Raw genomic sequence first — 22,036 nt, 5'->3', positions numbered from 1 at the left:
AGCAGCATAGTGTTACAACTTAAGCATTGGGTCATCAGTGGCAATGGTAGGCTGATTAAGCGTTGAGGTAATATATTTACTTACTGTAGCAAGGAACTGTGTCCCAACACCGCCAATAGTACAAAGAGTTCTTGTGTGGATATCATGTACAAAGACATGCTATAATCATCTGCTTAAATTTTAATACTAAAATATTAAACATACCATAGCAGTGGTTTAAGTAAAGAAATAAACACAAACAATATTATAAATACTGATAATTCACCTTGTTAAAAATACAATTAAACTTCATTCAGTAGTCTATTGATATGTTTTTTTAAAAAATCTTATTTTTACTACTCGTTATTAAAATCTGATCCTAATTGGAACAACCTTCCTCTAATCTAAGGAACACAAGCAAAAATGTCACGCTAGTGTGGCAAAGGCAATTTGTCAAGTAACTAAGCCCCTCTCCAATATAAACAAATTTGTTTAACTTACAGCAACAGATAAAACATTGATTTGTCTTTATATTTAATAGGCATTTCCAATTAGCACAATATTTGCTAAAATACTTGAACTATGTATATTCCCGTTCAAAGTTCTTGAGAAGTCTATTTTGAAACTGACCAAGAAAAGAATCAGGGAGGGAAAGAGCCTTATTATATTTGTGTTTCCAGAGCCTGCCACAAAGACTGGTATGCAATAGTTTCCTATATATGTTTATTAAATGAAAAAAAAAAAAAAAGAATGAATACCAAGATCAAGTGTTTTTGTTAAGAGTAAAAACTATCTTTAAGGCGGGAAAATGTTACCAGTCTCAAGGGTCCTGATTTCTGAGAATCACTACCTATAAACATATATCGTTAAGGCTGATATTAAGAACCACCCACAGGATGATGCCCAAGAGTCACAGAAAGTGTCCCTTCCCTATCTTTAGACTGAATAATTCTACTGTTGAGAAATTTCACAGGCAATAACTTTTAAAAATATTAACATACAGGAAGATGCTTTATCTAATACCGAATAAACACCTATACCCAGAATAAACCACCTAAATTCCAAGTATTAATTAATTCCTGGGAAAATTAACTCAAGGAATATTTAATAATTCAATACAAAAACTTTTTTAAAAAGAGGAAGACCCTCAAAGAGATAGACTGACACAGTGGTTGCAACAATGGACACAAGCATAGCAACAATTCTGAGAATGGTGCAGGACCAGTCAGTGTTTCGTTCTGTTGTGCAGAGGGCCGCTATGAGTCGGGATAGACTCTACGGCACCTAACAACAACAACAACATCTCTGGCATCATGTTAGACAGCATACTCTGGGAACATAAAAGAAGTATATCTAACTCGGAGTAAAAGATAAGAAGCTTCAGCTAAGTCTTAAAGGAAAAGAAGTTAAGCAGGCAAGAAGAAATGGGTATGAGGCTAAGAAAGGTGTTTAGGCAGATGTGATACTACGTGCAACAGAAGGAAGTATGAGAGATTATAGTGTGTTTGGGCACACTACAAGTAGTACAGTAGTTCAAAATAGCTAAAGGAAGGGGTTTGAGGAAGTAAGTCTCCAGCAATGAGGCTCAGAGAAGATCATGAAATGACCTAATCCTGACATGCTAGGAAGTTGCAATTTTATCTTGAATTGGAAGCCACTGAAGGACATAATCAGAATTCATTTTAGAAAGATCACTGAGGCTGCAGTGGAGAGAATGAAATGGAAAAGTCAGAGAAGATTGGGATATCACTTGGGAAGATACTGCAACAGACCTCATTGGAAATAAGGGCAAATGGCAACACAAAGTAGAGGCCAGAGTCCGGAAATATTTAGGAGGAAGAACTGACAGACCATGATGACCCACTAGAGAAAGATAAGAGATAGGAGTAAATTAAAGGTAACTCCCAGGTGTTTTGGAAACTCTGGTGGTATAGCAGTTAAGAGGTATGGCTACTAATCAACAGGTCGGCAGTTCGAATCCACCAGGCGATCCTTGGAAACTCTATGGGGCAGTTCTACTCTGCCCTATAGTGTCACTACGAGTCGGAATAGACTCAATGGCAACAGGTTTGGTTTTGGTTTCCTAGGTGTTTTGCATAAGAGAATGGGTGAACGGTGATACCATTAGCTAAGATTAGATAAGAACAATCATGTTTCACTTTCAATACTGTGAGTTTCAGATACCTTGGTACATCCAGGGTATATATCAGTTCCAGGAAGAAGTTCTGGGCTAGATAATTAAATATATAATTGTCAGTATATGGGAAGTAGCTGAAGGCACATACAAGGAAAAGACTACTCATAGTGTTCTCTCAAAGACAAGGATACAATACAAAGGAGAAGAGCCCACAAATCAAGAAGAGAGTTCTATGTGTCAAATAAGTAGTCAAGGAAGAGAATACTGCAAAATATACACAGCATTCTGCATCAAAGGTAAGTGGAGAGGTTATATGTAGATCATTCTAAGTTATTTTTTCATGAAGGAGTAAGAGAAAATAAAAGCTGGCGGGGGGGGACTTGGAATCTAAGATAATTTTCCTTGTAGCTTTTCACAATGGGAGAGACAAAAATATGTGACCACCATAAAGGAAAAATTTTCATACTGTTTTAAAAAGGAAAGCATAACATAAAATTGTATATACATAATAAATAAAACCATGTAAATATTTATATAGAAGGCCATGGACTAGAAGGGAACATGGAAAATTAAAAACAGTCATGTTATACTCGTGGTATTTTTTCCTTTTATGATTTCCTTTAATGTCCTATGTTTTTACAATTTAAAAATGAGTAAGACAAAAAAAAGAATAACCAATCTATACATTTCCTCACCAAATCCCATCAAAATGTTACAATAATCAGATAAGGGAAAGGCTTATGATTATGCACTTAGTGAAATGTATATCACCGATTCAACTCTTTTTTTTTTAATAATCATCTAATCTAATTCTAAAACGTACATTCCTAAAAGAGATATGGTTGTTTCAAAACATCCTTGTACTATAAGACTTCCTGTTTCTCACTAAACTTGGAAAATACGAGGCAAATGACATAATAACTTGAACAATCATAAAAATGCTTAGAAAGTAAAAGGTTCATTTAATGAAAAAAACTCAGAAATGTTTCCATATGTTTCTATGAAGTATTCTTTCCCCACTAAATGAATACATTCAAGATTTTATTTCTGGCTTTGTTTCAGAAAAAGACCCATCTGCATAGTACAGCACTTACAAGCACATCTCACTCATGCAATAGTTATGTCACAGCTCATATATCAAATGAAAACCACACAAACTCACAGGCCCAAAGTCTTCCTTTCTATTACCAGTATTCCTGGGAGAGCTCTCATAGCACCTCACTGCTGATGTCACATGACTTTTGTTAGGAAGTTAAATCCTGAAACTAAAATATCAAACAGTTTGGAACAGTTGTGAGTGACCTAAAAAACCAACTTTCTCTAGTTATGAACTATAAATATTTCCTTTTCATACAAATAGGCGTAGATATGGTGAAAAAACTGTTATTATGCCTCATCACTCTGTGATGTTCTTTTAACAAATCATTATCTCTATTAGATATTAAAGGCATGATAAAATGATAACGTTCGACTCAATACACAGAACACTCATGATAGATATTTTGAATGAATACTTATTTAATGTCCATATATGTGCATACGGAAATTATGTTCATTGTAGATAAAAAATAATTCACTATCTAGAGCAATTTTCACAAACTTCACGTATATGTGTAACAACTTTATTATTGCAACCCTACACATGAACCATCTGTACTATTATCTACTTAATAAAGCAAATAAGCAGTAGTATTGCCTAGTGACTAGGAGTTCAGACCCTATCATCAGAGCACACGGATTGATTTCCCAGCTCTGTCATTATACTACCCCTACAACCAACGGCTTCAGTTTCACGGTTTCACGTCTGTACAATTGCGATAACAGTATCTCCTCACAAAACTGTCAAGATGATTAAATTACTTAATAGATATAAAGCACTTAGAAAAGTGCCTGGAACACAGTAAGCACTCAATAAGTAAGTAGCTAATAATATTGCTAGTATCTTTCTTTAAATTTACACAATATTTTTTATTTTTTAATTCATGAGCAAACTTTTACTCCACTATTACCTCAAGGAATAACATCTGAAATCATGATGTAACATTTGAAAAAATATATCCATTTTTTCCTGAATCACAATGAAATATTAAAAAAAAAAAAAGGTTTCACATACATGTCTAATGCCAACAGTGATAAATGCACCAATAATCAGTTAATAATTATACAAGGGCCATCTTTTGTAACAGACAAGATAAACTATTTACCTTGAGGGGAAAAAAATAAAGACACATGGAAACAAAATATCCAAAGTACATGAAAAGGAAATGAGGACATTTAAATAACTATGATAAGTATATTTTTAGGTATTACAAGAAAAGTATTTTTGATGGAGAAAGGGTTTTAAGGGAAAAAATTAAGAAATAACTGTCATCCATTCTAGTTTCAGGGATTTAAAAATCTACTGGTTCCTCTTTTCATAACTAAATTCCTCTTAGTTTAAACTCATTTCTTTCCTTTATAAAACAAGAAAACCCAGTCACCTTTCATAAAATCCTGAAATAACCTAAGAGATGTTTTATTATTGCTGTAAATTAGTAACCAAAAAACCCAAATCCATCGCCACTGAGTCAATTCCAACTCATAGCGACCCTACAGGACAGAGGAGAACTGCCTCGTAGTTTCCAAGGAATGCCTGATAGATTCGAACTGCTGACCTTTTGGTAAGCAGCTGTAGCACTTATCCACTACACCACCAGCGTTTCTAATTAATAACAATAGTCATCAATTATCAAGCCAGGCACTGTGATGAATGCAATTTATCACAACAAAACCATGAAAAATGTATTATTACCCATATTTTACAATTGAGGATGCTGAAATTTCAAGAATCTAAGCAAAATTCCTAAGATCCCACAACTTGTAAATGGCAATGGGGCAGGTGGGGGTATAAGACTAGAATTTAAACCATAAATCCTGACATGCTACATGCTACAATGAATTAGCAGGTAAAGGTGTGTTGTCCTCACAATACAGCGGAACTCAGCACAACTGGACTAAACCAAAAGCTAAGAAGTTTCCTGAATACAACCAAACACTTTAAGGGACAGAGTAGCAGGGGCAGGGGTCTGGGGACCATGGTTTCAATGGATATCTAGGTCAATTAGCTTAACAAAGTTTATTAAGAAAATGTTCTGTATCCTACTTGGTGAGTGGTGAACAAAGTCTTAAAAGCTAGCAAGAGGCCATCTAAGATGCATCAACTGGTCCCAACCCACCTGGAGCAATGGAGAATGAAGAACACCAAAGAAGCAAGGAAAATATGAGCCCAAGAAACAGAAAGGGCCACATAAACCAGAGACTCCATCAGCCTGAGACCGGAACAACTAGATGGTGCCGGGGTACCACCAACGACCACCCTGACAGGGAACACAACAGAGAGTCCCTGGCAGAGCAGGAGAAAAGTGGGATGCAAAATCCAAATTCTAGTAAAAAAAAAAAAACCAAAAAACAGACTTAATGGTCTGAGACTGGAGGGACCCCAGAGGTCAGGGCCCCCAGACCCTCTGTTTGGCCAAAACTAAAACCATTCCTGAAGCCAACTCTTCAGGCAAAGATTAGACTGGACTATAAGACATAAAATGATACTGGTAAGGAGTGTACTTCTTAGCTCAAGTAGACACATGAGACTAAGTGGGCAGCTCCTGTCCAGAGTTGAGATGAGAAGGCAGAGGGGAACAGGACCTGGCTGAATGGACACGGGAAATACAGTGTGGAGAGGAAGGGTATGCTGTCACATTATAGGGAGAGCAACTAGGGTCACTTAACAATGTGTGTATAACTTTTTGTATGAGAAACTGACTTGAATTTAAACTTTCACTTAAAGCACAATAATAAAAGAAAGAAAGAAAAAAACAGACGTGTTGTCCTTCAAAGTAGTGATGTGATAAGCTAACTACATCAATGCTACTATTGAACAAAGCAGTTTTGGTACACCTCATTTGCAACTACATTTACAACTTACAGCTCACGCTTCTGAATTGTCCCACTGATGACAAATTTTCATCATTTGAGGAATGAGTCTAAATATTTGAAATAAAATAAACGCCATTCTGAGGAAAGATCAGTAAATGAAGTGAGCGACACTGGATCTCAACAAATTTTTTATGCCAACACAAGGCATAACACTTCCTATGTACTCAAATTTAGATTCCGTTTCTGACTCTCAAACTTGAAGAAAAAGAAGGTGTGTATTTAAAACTAAGGTACTCATTTCCTCAGCTGGCTGCTAAATTAGTTACAAACACAAGTCCAAAATAGAAATTTTTTAAATTGATGAATATGACAGCATCTATAGATTGGAAAGTATTAGCCAAAAGAATTATTAGAATAAATTTTGGGTTCTGTGTGGCAAAATAAGCTTTAAAGACATGTTATTTAGAGAATAAAGGCACTAAAATCTCCCTGTGGCTTTAAGTAACTTATTTTTAAAATTTCATTTTTGTTCCTCTTCAAATAGGTTATCTGAAACCTAGTCAGTATTTTTAAATCTTTACTAATGTGTGATCACCAGTACTATTCAAAATTCTGATCAGTAAAGCATATTAAGAACAATTTCTCAGTTCTTCTGATGCGCTCAGAAGAACTCTTGATGCATTCCAGAATCGTGTTAGCTTTTTCATCAATGTACTGACTCATGTTCAAGGTACAAATTCAGAGTCACTAGTGTCACGGATTGAATTGTGACCCCCAAAAATATCTGTCAACTTAGCTAGGTCATGATTCCCAGTGCCGTATGACTGTTTGCCATTTTGTCATCTGATGTGATTTCCCTATGTGTTGTAAATACTATCACTATGATACAGTCAGATAGATTAGTGGCAGTTATACTGATGAGATCTACAAGATGAGATACTGTCTTAAGCCAATCTCTTTTGAGATACAAAAGAGACAAGCAAGCAGAGAAACGTTGGGACCTTGTACCAGCAAGAAAGCAGTGTTGGGAGCAGAGCACATCCTCTGGACCCAGGGTTCCTGCAGAGAAGCTCCTAGTCCAGGGGAAGACTGATGACAAAGACCTTCCTCCAGAGATGACAGAGAGAAAAAGCCCTCCCCTGGAGCTAACGCTCTGAATTTGGACTTCTAGCCTACTAGACTGTGAGAAAATAAATTTCTCTTTGTTAAAGCCAACCACTTGTGGTGTTTCTGTTACAGCAGCACTAGATGACTAAGACACTTAGATATCCAGTACAACCCATAATAACTTTTGTTCATTCCAGTCAAATCATTATTTTCTAATTTTACTGCTTTTAGTCCAAAGTACATTTTAACATTTATACTTCTTCCTAGTCTTACAGAATCATTTCATATGAATAACAACAACTCTGGACAATTGGGGAAAAAAAACCAAATTCAACATGTATATATTTTTCATTCCTTCTTCCATTACATCAGTATAAATGAACAGAAATAGATCTAGGTGGACTACCAATTACCTTATCTGTCATGAAAATACCAAACCATCAGTAATTATAAGACAGTGATATATATTTGTTAGGATTCATACACTGGTCAGTGACAAAAACCCCGTTTAACCTAGCTTAAGCAAAAAGCTGGGATTCATTGGCTTAGAGAATACAAAGGAGTGAAAACTCAGTGATAGTAAGGGAAAGACAAGGCCTTAGAAACAAGTGGAACTAGAGTCTCAAATGACTCCAGAACTGTCTTCTTGTTTCTTTAAACCTTAATTCTCTGTACAAAAAGGCTCCTCAAAGTGTCTGAATCTGACTCACAGATAGTTCTACTAAGCTGAAACTCAATGGCATCCACTGTACTACTGCTGCTGTTCAACCTCAGGTCCAGCTATGCAAAACCAAACATGCATGCAGTCACTCAGCTCACAGGGCAGAATTTAAACCTATTCTCATATATCTAGAAAATACTCCTATCATGGACTGAATTGTGTCCCCTCAAAATATGCATCAACTTGGCTAGGTCATGATTCCCAGTATTGTGTGGTTATACTCCATTTTGTGATCCGATACAAATTTTCCTGTGTGTTGTAAATCCTAATCTCTGCCTGTAGCTAATGAGGCAAGATTAGGTTATGTTAAAGAGGATTTGGGTAGGATACAACAGCCTTACTCAGGTCACATCCCTGATCCAATGTAAAAGTGTGGGCTGTGGCTTGCATCACCTTTTATCTTAGAAGAGGTAAAAGGAGAGGGAAGAGTGCAGAAAGATGGGGCCCTCATACCACCAAGAGAGAAGCACTAGCAGTGGAGTGTGTCCTTTGGACCCCGGGTCCCTGCACTGAGAAGTTCCTAGAGTGGGGAATACTGACGAGGACCTTCGCAAAGAACTGACAGAGAGAGAAAGCCTTCCCCTAGAACTGGCACCCTGAATTCGGACTTCTAGCCTCCTAAGCTGTAAGAGAATAAATTTCTGTTTGTTAAAGCCATCCACTCATGGATTTCTGTTATAGAAGCACAGACAACTAAGACAATTCCCCTTGATGAACCTTGTTATATTTCAGCTATTGTCCATGACCTAGCAGTTGGTCTGCCATTTGGAAAACTATAGCCTGTCATATTAAAAACTAAAGGCCATGAACTATAGAAAACACTTATAGCCGATCAAATCATTTGGGTTACTCATATTGACACCCAGGACAAAGGTCCATTCACTGATGAAACCAACTGGAATCAAGCTGCTGAGGAAGCCTGGGGCACCCAGATTACCATATTGCTGCTTGGATTCATCATCATATCAGACATGGCAACACAGCCACCATCAGAGATGGGCCATAAAGAAAAGGACTCTGTTTCTAATGCAGAGGTAATCACTGCATACCAGGCTTGTGACTACCAAAATTAGATCAGTTTGTATCACGGTCAAAAAAAATCCCCATAATGCACGAGGCACTGCTATCCCCATTCCTGTCCAGTCCACTCCCAGCAAACTGACTATAACAAATCTTTAGCTCCTGTACCCCTGTTCCAGTCTGATTAGTTAACTCTGGCCACTTTGCTGTGGCCCTCAAAATTAAATTGCTATATATTTTCAGCTTTCAGGACTATCTGAACTGACAGAACTGCCCTGGACTTCCTCCTTGCTCACCAAGGTGAAGTCTGTGCTATCTCTGGATTCAAAGTTATACCCAGATGATTTGGGTATTTGCTCAGCTGACTGAGTACAAAACCCTGGAAGGCACAGCTAAGGACTAAACTGTAGGTTGGCCTCATCCCGCTGCTAATAGTTCTGTTGGTAATAGTGTTAATTAATGCTGTGTGAAACAAACTGAATGGATTTGGTCCCAGCCTCTGTCAGTCAGATTAATAAGAGTGGCCAGTGGAGTGGTATACTCATGTGAAAATTCAAGACCAACCAAGAACACGTAAGGCTAAGGGGCAGGTTGTTGGCAGAGGCAATTAATCTTAGGCCCCAAGTGTCCCTGTACGTTCTTGCTGGGTGTGCCAAGAATGCAAAGCCCTAACAACCATTCTTTACTCAGACCACTTCTATGGGTTTTGTTTGAAGTGAACAACCTTGAAAGGTGAGGTAATGTCTCCCCCTGGACAAAGAGCAAGTTTACTCACTGCTTGCTACATAAATGTGGTGGGTTCCCCAAGCTCAGTGTTCAGCTGCGATATAAACACGGTATGCATAGCATTCATCTGGGCCATATTACATTAGACCCGTGGTACTTAAGGGCAAGGGAACCAAGGAAAACATGCTCACACTGCTTGCTGGGCCATGAGGAATTAAATCCTTCGTCTGTGACTCAGGAAGTCTTGTGTCTTCTGCCAGCATTCATGAAATAATAACGGACTTGTAAAGGGTAACAAAATCTAACTCCAGACCCAACACACATGTCAAAACATTTTTTGAATTTAGAAAGTATACATTTTACAACAAAATTTATTTTGGAGTTCTTTTATTTAAAGGGGGAAAGGAACAACTAAGTATATGTCAACTGTCCTCTCTCACGACATACACACAGACATATGAGCACACACACACACAAATGTATAATTTCAAGACAAAAAATATATATATACATATAATATTATATATATATATATATATATATATATATATATATATATATATATATTCTAATTGGTTTAGAAGGACCCCTGGTGGCATAACGGTTAAGCATTCAACTGCTAACTGAAAATTTGGCAGTTCGAACCCACCCCGTGGCTCCACAGGGAAAAGGCCTGGTGATCTGCTCCCATAAATATTACAGCCAAGAAAACTCTATGGGGCAGTTCTACTCTGTCACATGGGGTCACTATAAATCAAAATCGACTCGATGGCACCTAACAACAACAATAGGTTTGGACATATCAGAGTGTTCCACAAACTTAGTCATTTGTGTTAAAATTACTTAATTCAGCATTCCAATTCTTAAATCACACATTGCCTATTGAGTTCCATTCTGGAAAAGAGCAAAAAGAAATGCAGAATAAAGACGTCATCACACTGTATGCTTCCCTAAATAAATTTAATCAGTCTTCAACTCACCTGGGTAAATTCACAAAAAAGTTAAACTGGGCAGTTACAAGCAGGAATTTTACAAAATTATTTTACCACATGACTAAAGGTTAGAATGTAGCTGCCTAAAAACAATTTCTTAAAGATAGCAGCCAATTCTCTTCTCCTATAAGCGGCGTAATGTTTTGAAACCACTGTAAAAATAATCAAAATTATTTCCCATATCAAATATGTTAGGGGGAAAAGGAAATTTGGTGTTAAACATAAAATAATCTAAGAGGAGAAACTAACAAATTATTTATATACTGCGTATGTTATTTCAGCTCCTTAAAAGAATGAAAATTTAAAACATATGTGTTATAACTTATTTTAAATGTATTCATTAGGATTCATACTACGGGCCTGTGTTTCAAACGAAACAGTCATATAATAAAGACCATCTAGAACTCCCAGTAATAAATTTCTATGAATGTGATCCTTCAAGGCTGATGAACTTATACTGAATAGAAGAAATAGTTTTTTAAATAAAGTCATGTATAGCTAAGGAGCCCTGCTGGGACAATGGTTAAGCACTCAGCTGCTAACCGTAAGGTCAGCAGTTCAAACCCACCAGCAGCTCAGAGGGACGAATGACCTGGTGATCTACTCCTGTAAAGATTATAGCCTAGAAAACCCTATGGGGCAGTTCTACTCTGTCCTATAGTGTCGCTATGAGTAGGAATTGACTCAATGGCACACAACAACAACATGTATGGCTAAATGAATATGATTCAAGGCATAAGACGTTCTTTAATTGCTCATTAATCAAACATAGTTTAGCCATGAGTCAGAACAGACCTGACAGCACCTAACAACAGTCAACATATTTGATTATACTGAGTATTTCTAGGTTGGCTTTTTAAGAATTTCTAATTACTCTATTAACCGTTACAATAATAATAAAATCCAACTCAACTGCTTCTAAAACTAGCAGAGTTCCCGCCGACCACTGTACTTTTTCTCCCCCCTAATATCAACTGCTCTATTTCTATTCTGGAAAGATTTGCATAGAAAAAGCACCAACTCAGATGCCTTTTTTAAAGAGGCTTCGTTAGTGAGGTTCACAAGCTTCATATTTGCAGAGCTCTTACGTATTCTGAGATTCAAACCTATACTACCAAGAATAAAGGACACAAAAACACATACACTCTAGCTGAAAAATATAAACTAAAAAGTATCCATTTTTAATTTGTTTCAATTCAAAAATACCTACTGAATGTCAATGCCTAGTATACAAGTAATACGTGAAAGGTCATATGACTAGAGATCTAAAGGTATGTTATCTCATTTAATCTTCCAAATCACCCTCTGAGATACTACTGTTACCAGATACGGAAATTAAGATTCAAACATGTTATGTCCTTGACTATATACCTTAATGTCTCTGTGCCCCACTTTCCTCACCCAGAAAAAGGGAATAACAATGGCACAGACACAATCTAAGGATTAAGTGGGTTGATACATACAGTGAAACTTGTGAGAACCAGAACTTGAAGGGGACATCTTGTTTTTCCAGGTCTCGCCAGTTTTCCGCCTTTGACAGGGTGCAGTCTTGCCACATTTCTATCGCTCATTTTAGTAGAAAACATTTGAGTTTTCCTTCTCTGATATGTTTATGCTTTACATAGGTTCAGTTTTTGTAGGTTTTACTGAATAAGGCACTTAAAACAGTGCCAGGCACACAATAATCACTTATGTGTTAGCAAATACTATTATTATAAAAAATATTATTATTACAGAAGAGTATACATAAAAAAAATACATATACTACCACATTTTAATAAGCCCGCCAAGTGGTCCTTATAATTGTTTTCATCATTTACTTCAAAAAGGAGTAAATGGTAAATTTTGTGTCAATTTTCCTGCAAAATTGGCTCTAGTAAGATTTAAAAGTAAAGTTATTGTGCTACTTTTTAGTCAGTTATTTTTTCTTGATAACAGCCAAAACTTCTTAAACTCTTAGGACCTCACAATACAATAAAATATCATTGCCTCACTCTCTGAGTAAGCACTGTCCAAGAGAATTATAATGCAATCCATATATGCAATTTAAAATTTTACAGCAACCACATTAAAAAAGATAGGTGAAGTTTTAAAAACACGTTAATTTAACCAAAGACATGCAAATATTATAATTTCAACACTTAATGTAAAAAAATTAAGATATCTTACCTTTTTAACACAAACGCTTTGAAACTAATAAATATTTTACATTTACAGCTCTCTCAATTCAGACTAGTTACATGTTAAGTACTCAATAGCCACCTGTAGCTAGGGATTACAGTACTGGACTATACAATTCTGAGCTATTAAATACATAACTCCCTAAAGTGTCAAACAAATGTGTATGTCTCTCTTATTCCTCCTCCTATGAATCTCTCCTTTCCTCCCCAACCCAAATTTGTTATTCATTCGCTTACTCAAGCATTGTGCTAGTAGAATATGCTACTCTGAGGAAGAGAGAGACAAATCAACAATTTTAATACAGTTGGGAGCATGGGAGCAGCTAACCTAAAAGGCTTGTGGGAGACGGAAGTGAGGTACAGAGAGATGAAGTCTAAATTGAGAAATGGAAGATAAGTTGGGTTAAGCCAAGCAAAACAGGGAAGAATATTCCAAGCAAAGAGAACAATATGACAAAAGCCGTAAAGTGAGAGAGTTTGGCGTATTTGAAGAATAGAAAGATCATCAATGTGGCTTAAGCACAGTGAACAAGAATAAGTAAGTGCAGAACATGATTTGTCCCATCAGGCATTCAAACTCTCCCTAAGGGAGGCTTGAAAAACATATTAAGACAATAGGGATTGGTAGCTGGCTAATATTCATTCCCCTCTCATAGCTACTAAGAAAACTCTAATTTCGTTCAGGGTGGAAATGTACCCAGCTTAAAAAATACTCACTTCCTAACTAGAATAAAAAGTACATGTTATTGTCAGGTATTGCTGAGTCAGTTCTGACTCATAGCAACACCACGTAAAACAGAAGGAAACACCACCCAGTCTTGGACCATTCCCACAATCGTTGCCATATTTGAGCCCATTGTTGCAGCCACTGTGTCAATTCATCTCATTCAGGGGGTTCCTCTGTTTTGCTCACCCTCTACTCTACCAAGCATGATGCTCTTCTCCAAGTCCCTCCTGATAACACGTCCAAAGTACATGTAGACGAAGTCCCACCATCCTTGCTTCTAAGGAACATTCTGGCTGTACTTCTTCCAAGACAGTCTTATTCTTTCTTCTGGCAGTCTATGCTATATTCAATGTCCTTCGCTAACACCATAATTCAACGGCATCAATTCTTCTTCAGTCTTCCTTATTTATTGTCCAGTTTTCACATACATATGAGGTGATTGAAAATTCCATGGCGTGGAAGTATCAAGTAATTTAAACACTATTTTAAGAACTGTGCAGACGGATTTAACACAGCAGGCCTAAGGCTCCTATCCTTAGAAAGGCCTGATTGGAAAGTTGGACCTTTGATGGCATTTGAAAACTCAGCTTGCCTCCATTCCTTAATTGATAAAGGTGGCTTACCGTGCTTAGACTTTTATATTAAAAATATGGCTTATGCTGAACACTTTCTTTCCTTCTCGGAGCGCTAGGCACTGAATTTTGGCATGTGCTAGGCACTGAAACACTATTGGGCTTCCCTGGGCAGAAACACTGCACGTATGTTACTGCATTTTTTGTTGCTGGTGACAGGAGCACATTCAAGTGTACGGCCTCACATGAGGCAAAAAGCATAAGGAAGCCCGTACATGGATTTCTCCAAACTCCACCTGTTTTTTTGTTTGTTTTGTTTTTTCTTTTTCTTATGTTCTGGCTATTTATCCTTACTATTTCACTGTAATAAATCCTAGACATGAATACAGCTGTATGCTGAATCCATGCAAATCACCAAATGTGGGGTAGTCTTGGGGTTGTCAGATCCAAGAACCCATATAGCTATTTCAACAGTTCTTCACACACAAAAAAAAAAATTCTTCACAGGTAATGTAAATTATTTTCTTCCTAACAATTATCTCTAATAATTTACAATTCCCTGTCTTTTAAGTAACCGACATTATTCATCACTTAAACAGGAACAGATATCCTAGCTCTCATCCACTATAACATAGATGGTATCAGAGGGGCATACCACAGACGGTGTCACAGGGGCAAAAACAGCTGTAAGAATTAGGAGTAACCGTAAACTATTTATATTCTGAATGCTCACCAAAAAAAAAAAATGCAGATATATAAAAACTTCACTACCTTTAGACATTCTCCAAAGTAAATACTAGTTGCTGGAAATACAGTAGTGTAATACTGAATGAGACATGCTGCCTGTCCTCATGGAACCTATTGCTACTTAGAGAAGGCTTCTCTGAAGAACTGACATTTGAGCTTGGCTCTGAAGGATAAGTCAATATAAATAACTGAGCTAGAAAGAGAAGAGCATTGCAGAAAGATGGAATAACTTGTAAAAAGCCCTAAGACAAAAAGTACAGCTCTTTTGAGAAGTGACAGATTAATAAAAGATAGAACCAGATTTGACTTTATCCTACAATTAATAAGAAGTCAGTGAACAGGGATTGCTATGATCAAATCTGAATTTGTCAAAGTTCACTCTGATACACGGTAGAGAATGGATATGAAGCAGACAATAAATGATGGCCCTTAGATAAAAGTAAAGGTGAAGAGAAGTGGATATGTTGTAAAAATATTTAGAAGATAAATTTGACAATTCTTGGTGACTCATTTACTCTGGGTACATGATTAAACACAGGTACCGAAGTATCTATATATGCATATTCCGTTATAATCACTTAATCCTATATATTTTGGATGAATTGCTTTTCTTTAACAAAATGATAGTGAAAAATGAAAAAAAGTTAGCAATGAAGAGTAGCTTAAATACCTTTCTGCCTAATATTAGCTTAAGTGAATTTTTTAAAATTACACAGAAATTATATGAATAAATATGCTAATATTTCATAAAATCTCTACAAAAAGGTAGTTTATCTTTAAAGAAAATGTTAAATAAAAGAACATAAACTCTATCAGGGTTGGAAAAATTTTTCCAGTAAATGGTCAGAGAGTAAATGCATGTGGTCTCTCTTGCAACCACTCAATCCTGACAATGCAGCATAAATGCAACAACAGACAATATGTAAAGGAATGAGCATAACTGTGTTCTAACAAAACTTTATTTACAAAAATAAGCAGCAAACCAGATTTACCAATCCACAGTGTAAAGAATGAGATAGAAGAAAAAAGTTTAGACAAGTGGTCAGGTCTGATACTTTCCAAAAAGAAACACTACGGTAGGCTTCCCAAGAGGCATACGGAATATAGTCAATATTAACCATAAAAAATAAAATGGGTAGTCAAGAGGTTATTACCTTGAAATAGGTCAATTACCAGTTAGTGCGGAATACCACATCCACAAGGCTGAAATTAAGGGTAAGACTCTTGACCTTATGGCTGTCTAGAAAGGGCAATTCATGACTTGTCTTTGATGCCCTAAGATACTGAACAGGGAATGTGGGGCAGCTGAAAAACTAGGCATCAGGCAACTGAAATGGCAGTTTAGCATGGAATTTTCGTCAATTCAAGTACAAGTTCAACTAGTAGAACTAAGGTACATAGTCAAAGCAGGATTAATTGCAAAGTTCAGTGGGTGCTCCTGAATCACCTGAATATTGAATGTACATTCCTTAAATTATCACCAGATTTCAGGTAAGATTGGTCCCAGGCCCTGAGACTGGGCTGAACATACAGGGAGATTAAGTTTCTCCACCCATAAAAAAGAGTGACGTAGGTGTACAGTATCAAGAAGTCTCTTAGAGAAATGAAGAATTACTAAAGACTGACTCTTTACTTCTTCTTCTGAAAAAGAATATACAGAAGCAGCAAGTTAGACAGAGAAAAAATTACTAGTTATTTTGCTAATGAGCTGTCTCCCAACTTACAAATATTAACCTAACATGAAATTTTCTAAAGTTTTCTTCTCCATAATAAACACATTGTTAGAAACCATACAGAGACAGTATCCAGATATCCAAAAGATTAACAATAAAATTTCATAGTTAGACAACAGAATAAGAAGGTAATATAAACAAAATTGACAAAATGGAAGTCAGAATAAGTGAGAATGTAAATAAATCCCTTGACACCAATTTATTTGAGGAAAAATCAGAAAAAAGAATGAAGAAAACCTAAGAATTACATGGGATGCTATCAAGAGGAAAAATCTGTGAGTGCTTAGAGTACAGGATGCTGGTAGGTGTAGGGGAAAACACAGACAGGATTGTTGAAGATTTGCTAGTAGGAAACTTAGCTAACATCATGAAAGATAAGAAAATATCTATCCAAGAAGTTCAACTAATCCCGTACAGGACAGTCCACAAAAGAAAGTCACCAAACACATCATAATCAAATTTGCCAAAACCGAAGAAAGAATCCTGAGAATGGATAGAGATAAACAAAAAGTCAACTACAAGGAAAACCAATTAAGCTATTACTCAGCAGAAACCATACAGACAAGAAGGCACAGGCATGACATATGTAAAGCCTTGAAGGAAAAAAATTGCCAGCCAAGAATTATATATCCAGAAAACTGTCTCACAAATATAAAAGCGAAATTAGTTCATTTCCAGATAAACAAAAATTAAGAGAATTTGTGAAAACCAGACCAAAATTACGAGAAATATTAAAGGCAGTCCTCTACTTAGAGAACCGAACAACATCAGACAACAATCCAAGATTAGAACAAGGGCAGATCAACCAGGTATCAATCCACACAGGGAAATCACAAAACCAAATCAAAGCCAAAGGACTAAAGACATGGAACTAGAAACGTCACTATGTAAATAACAACATCAAAACAAAAAAGAGAGAATAAACGGTGTAGTCAAAGCGTAGAACTTCCACATGGAGAGGAACTCAGGAAATACCAAGAAATAAAAGACTGGTTTAAACTTAGAAAAATAAAGGTAAATTTCAAAAAAACCAAAAGGATGCTAAGAAACTTGGCCATCAAAATAAAAGGGAAGAAACTGACAAAAGAAAAACAAGTGAGGAAGCAAAGAGCCCAAATAAGAAATGAGATGGGTGATGACACAACAGACCCAACTGAAACAAAAAGAATCATATCAGATTACCATGAAAAATTGTACTCTAACAAATTTGAAAACCTAGAAGAAATGAATGAATTCCTAGAAACACACTACCCAGAACCCACTACCTAAAATACCACAAACAGAGGTAGAACAACTAAATACACCCATTACAAAAGAAGAGATTGAAAAGGCAATCAAAAAACTCCCAACAAAAAAAAGCCCTGATCCAGACAGCTTCACTGCAGAGTTCTACCAAACTTTCAGAGAAGAGTTAACACCACTACTACTAAAGGTATTTCAGAGTATAGAAAAGGATGGAATACTCCCAAACTCATTCTATGAAGCCACCATATACCTGATACCAAAACCAGGTAAAGACACCACAAAAAAAGAAAATTAGAGACCTATATCCCTCATGAATGTAGATGCAAAAATCCTCAACAAAATTCTAGGCAATAGAACTCAACAACGTATCAAAAAAATAATCCACCATGACCAAGTGGGATTCATACCAGGTATGCAAGGATCGTTCAACATTAGAAAAGCAATTAATGCAATCCACCACCTGAAAAAAACAAAAGAATCACATGATTTTATCAATTGATGCAGAAAAGGCATTTGACAAAGTTCAATACCCATTCATGATAAAAAACTCTAAGCAAAATAGGAATAGAAAGAAAATTCCTCAACATAATAAAGGGCATTTATACAAAGGCAACAGCCATATCACCCTAAATAGAGAGAGTTTGAAACCACTTCCTTTGAGATCGGGAACCAGACAAGGATGCCCTTTATCACCACTCTTATTCAACATTGTGTTGGAGGTCCTAGCCAGAGCAATTAGGCTAGATAAAGAAATAAAGGGCATCCAGATTGGTAAGGAAGAAGTAAAAGTATCTCTATCTGCAGATGACATGATCTTATACACAGAAAACCCTAAGGAATCCTTCAAAAAACTACCGAAACTAATAGAAGAGTACAGCAAAGTATCGGGTTCCAAGATAAACATAAACAATCAGTTGGATTCCTCTATACCAACAAAAAGAGCATCAAAGAGGAAATCACTAAATCAATGCCATTTACAGTAGCCCCCAAGAAGATAAAATACTCAGGAATAAATTTTATCAGAGATGTAAAAGACTTATACAAAAAAAAACTACAATACACTTTCTGCAAGAAACCAAAAGGGACTTACATAAGTGGAAAAATATGCCTTGCTCATGGATAGAAGATGTAACATTATAAAAATGTCTATTCTACCAAAAGTGATCTACACATTTAATTCAATTCTGATCCAAACCCCAATGACATTCTTTAATGAGATGGAGAAACAACTCACCACATTCATATGGAAGCGAAAGTGGCCCCGGATAAATAAGGCATTACTGGAAAAGAAAAACAAAGTGGGAGGCCTTACTTTACCTGATTTTAGAAACTATTATACTGCCACAATAGTCAAAATAGCTTGGTACTGATACAACAACAGGTACATAGACCAACAGAAAAGAACAGAGAATCCAGACATAAATCCATCCACATATGAGCAGTTGATACTTGACAAAAGCCCCAAAACAGTTAAATGGGGAAAAGACAGTCTTTTTAACAAATGGTGCAGGCGTAACTGGATATCCACCTGCAAAAAAATGAAACAAGACCCATACCTCACTCCATGCACAAAAACGAGCTCAAAATGGGTCAAAAACCTAAATATAAAGTCTAAAAAGATAAACATCACGGAAGAAAAAACAGAGACAACGTTAGGAGCCCTAATGCATGGCATAAACAGTATACAAAACATTATTGGGAATGCGGAAGAAAAACTAGATAACTGGGAGCTCCTAAAAATCAAAACACCTGTGCTCATCCAAAAAGGCTTCACCAGGGCGGAGCCAAGATGGCGGACTAGGCAGACGTTACCTCGGATCCCTCTTACAACAAAGACACGGAAAAACAAGTGAATCGATCACATACATAACAATCTACGAACCCTGAACAACAAACACGGATTTAGAGACGGAGAACGAACCAATACGGGGAAGCAGCGATAGTTTCCAGAGCCTGGAGCCAGCGTACCAGTCAGGTACGGCACAAGCACAGAGACCTGCTCCACCCCCCCCGAACTAACCCCGGGAGGGGGACCAGCCGATTCCACGGGCGGCGTGGGACGCAGCCGGTAGGAGAAGTCCCCAGGAGGCAGTGACTGATCTTGGAGCAGAAAGAGCAGCATCCGAGCCGGGGAACCGTCCCGCAGGGATTTGGACTGGACGCAGGTACGCCATAAACACGGAGAGTTGCTCCACCCCTTGAACTAACCCCGGGAAGGGGACCAGCCGGGTCGCGCGGGCGGCGTGGGACGCAGCCGGTAGGAGAAGTCCCCGGGAGGCAGCGACTGGCATTGGAGTGGGGAGAACAGCGTTCCAGCCGGGACACTTGGTCGCGGCACAAGCATGGGGAGCTACTCCACCCATCTGAACTAACCCCGGGAGGGGGCCCACCTGGTTCACGGGGGCGGCACGGCCACGCGGCTGGAGGGACGAGAAGTCCCCGGGAGGGAGCGACTGATTTTGGAGTTGAGAGTGCACCGTCCCAGTAGGGGAGCCTTGACGCTGGGCGTGGGGCTGGAAGCGGAGGATCTGACCGTGACTCCAGCGGGCCAGACCCCCTGGGGGCAATCTCCACACAGCCAGCACACATAGGCGACGCGCCCGCGGGAATCTCAGATATAACAGTCATTCCAAGCAAGACAAGCAACTCTGGCTATATTCTGAGGTGCTACTCTCCTATATCTCTGTTCCCTCCCCCACCCTCCCCAGGCGGCTTCATTAACATCTGAATAGCCTGAGCCAGAGGGAGAACTCTGATAGGGATCTGACTGCAGTTTTTTTTTTAACGGATTTTCTGGAAAAACTAGTTTCCCAGTGATGGCTCGGAGACAACAATCCATATCAAACCACTTAAAGAAGCAGACCATGACAGCTTCTCCAACCCCCCAAACAAAAGAATCAAAATCTTTCCCAAATGAAGATACAATTTTGGAATTATCAGATACAGAATATAAAAAACTAATTTACAGAATGCTTAATGATATCACAAATGAAATTAGGATATCTGCAGAAAAAGCCAAGGAACACACTGATAAAACTGTTGAAGAACTCAAAAAGATTATTCAAGAACATACTGGAAAAATTACTAAGTTGCAAGAATCCATAGAGAGACAACATGTAGAAATCCAAAAGATTAACAATAAAATAACAGAATTAGACAACACACTAGGAAGTCAGAGGAGCAGACTCGAGCAATTAGAATGCAGACTGGGAAATCTGGAGGACCAGGGAATCAACACCAACATAGCTGAAAAAAAATCAGATAAAAGAATTAAAAAAAATGAAGAAACCCTAAGAATTATGTGGGACTCTATCAAGAAGGATAACCTGCGGGTGATTGGAGTCCCAGAACAGGGAGGGGGGACAGAAAACACAGAGAAAATAGTTGAAGAACTTCTGACACAAAACTTCCCTGACATCATGAAAGACGAAAGGATATCTATCCAAGATGCTCATCGAACCCCATTTAAGATTGATACAAACAGAAAAACACCAAGACATATTATCATCAAACTCACCAAAACCAAAGATAAACAGAAAATTTTAAAAGCAGCCAGGGAGAAAAGAAAGGTTTCCTTCAAGGGAGAATCAATAAGGATATGTTCTGACTACTCAGCAGAAACCATGCAGGCAAGAAGGGAATGGGATGACATATACAGAACACTGAAGGAGAAAAACTTCCAACCAAGGATCATATATCCAGCAAAACTCTCTCTGAAATATGAAGGCGAAATTAAGATATTTACAGACAAACACAAGTTTAGAGAATTTGCAAAAACCAAACCAAAGCTACAAGAAATACTAAAGGATATTGTTTGGTCACAGAACCAATAATATCAGATATCAGCACAACACAAGGTCACAGAACAGAACGTCCTGATATCAACTCAAATAGGGAAATCACAAAAACAAACAAATTAAGATTAATTAAAAAAAAAAAATACACATAACAGGGAATTATGGAAGTCAATAGGTAAAAGATCACAATAATAAAAAGAGGGACTAAATACAGGAGGCATTGAACTGCCATATGGAGAGTGATACAAGGCGATATAGAACAATACAAGTTAGGTTTTCACTTAGAAAAATAGGGGTATATAATGAGGTAACCACAAAAAGGCATAACAACTCTATAACTCAAGACAAAAACCAAGAAAAACATAACGACTCAACTAACATAAAGTCAAACACTATGAAAATGAGGATCTCACAATTTACTAAGAAAAACGCCTCAGCACA

The 22,036-nt window shown here is 37.4% G+C and overlaps 1 protein-coding gene across 28 annotated transcripts in view; it reads right to left on the bottom strand.

Annotated features, from left to right (window-relative positions):
* VPS13B (vacuolar protein sorting 13 homolog B) overlaps positions 1 to 22,036 on the bottom strand; it is a 916,907-nt gene that overhangs the window by 685,821 nt on the left and 209,050 nt on the right. Inside the window, exon 17 of one of the 28 annotated variants that reach the window (XM_064267958.1) lies at positions 19,033 to 19,078. The exons of the other annotated variants lie outside the window; for them this stretch is intronic. Coding sequence (XP_064124028.1) covers positions 19,038 to 19,078 — 41 coding nt within the window. The 3' untranslated portion in view covers positions 19,033 to 19,037. The remainder of the gene's footprint in view (positions 1 to 19,032; positions 19,079 to 22,036) is intronic. 28 annotated transcript variants of the gene reach the window in all.

Source organism: Loxodonta africana, chromosome 14, assembly GCF_030014295.1.
Source record: "Loxodonta africana isolate mLoxAfr1 chromosome 14, mLoxAfr1.hap2, whole genome shotgun sequence".
Lineage (NCBI taxonomy): Eukaryota > Metazoa > Chordata > Mammalia > Proboscidea > Elephantidae > Loxodonta > Loxodonta africana.
Note: the sequence above shows the minus strand (reverse complement) of the source record. Positions and strands in the feature narration are given on the sequence as shown.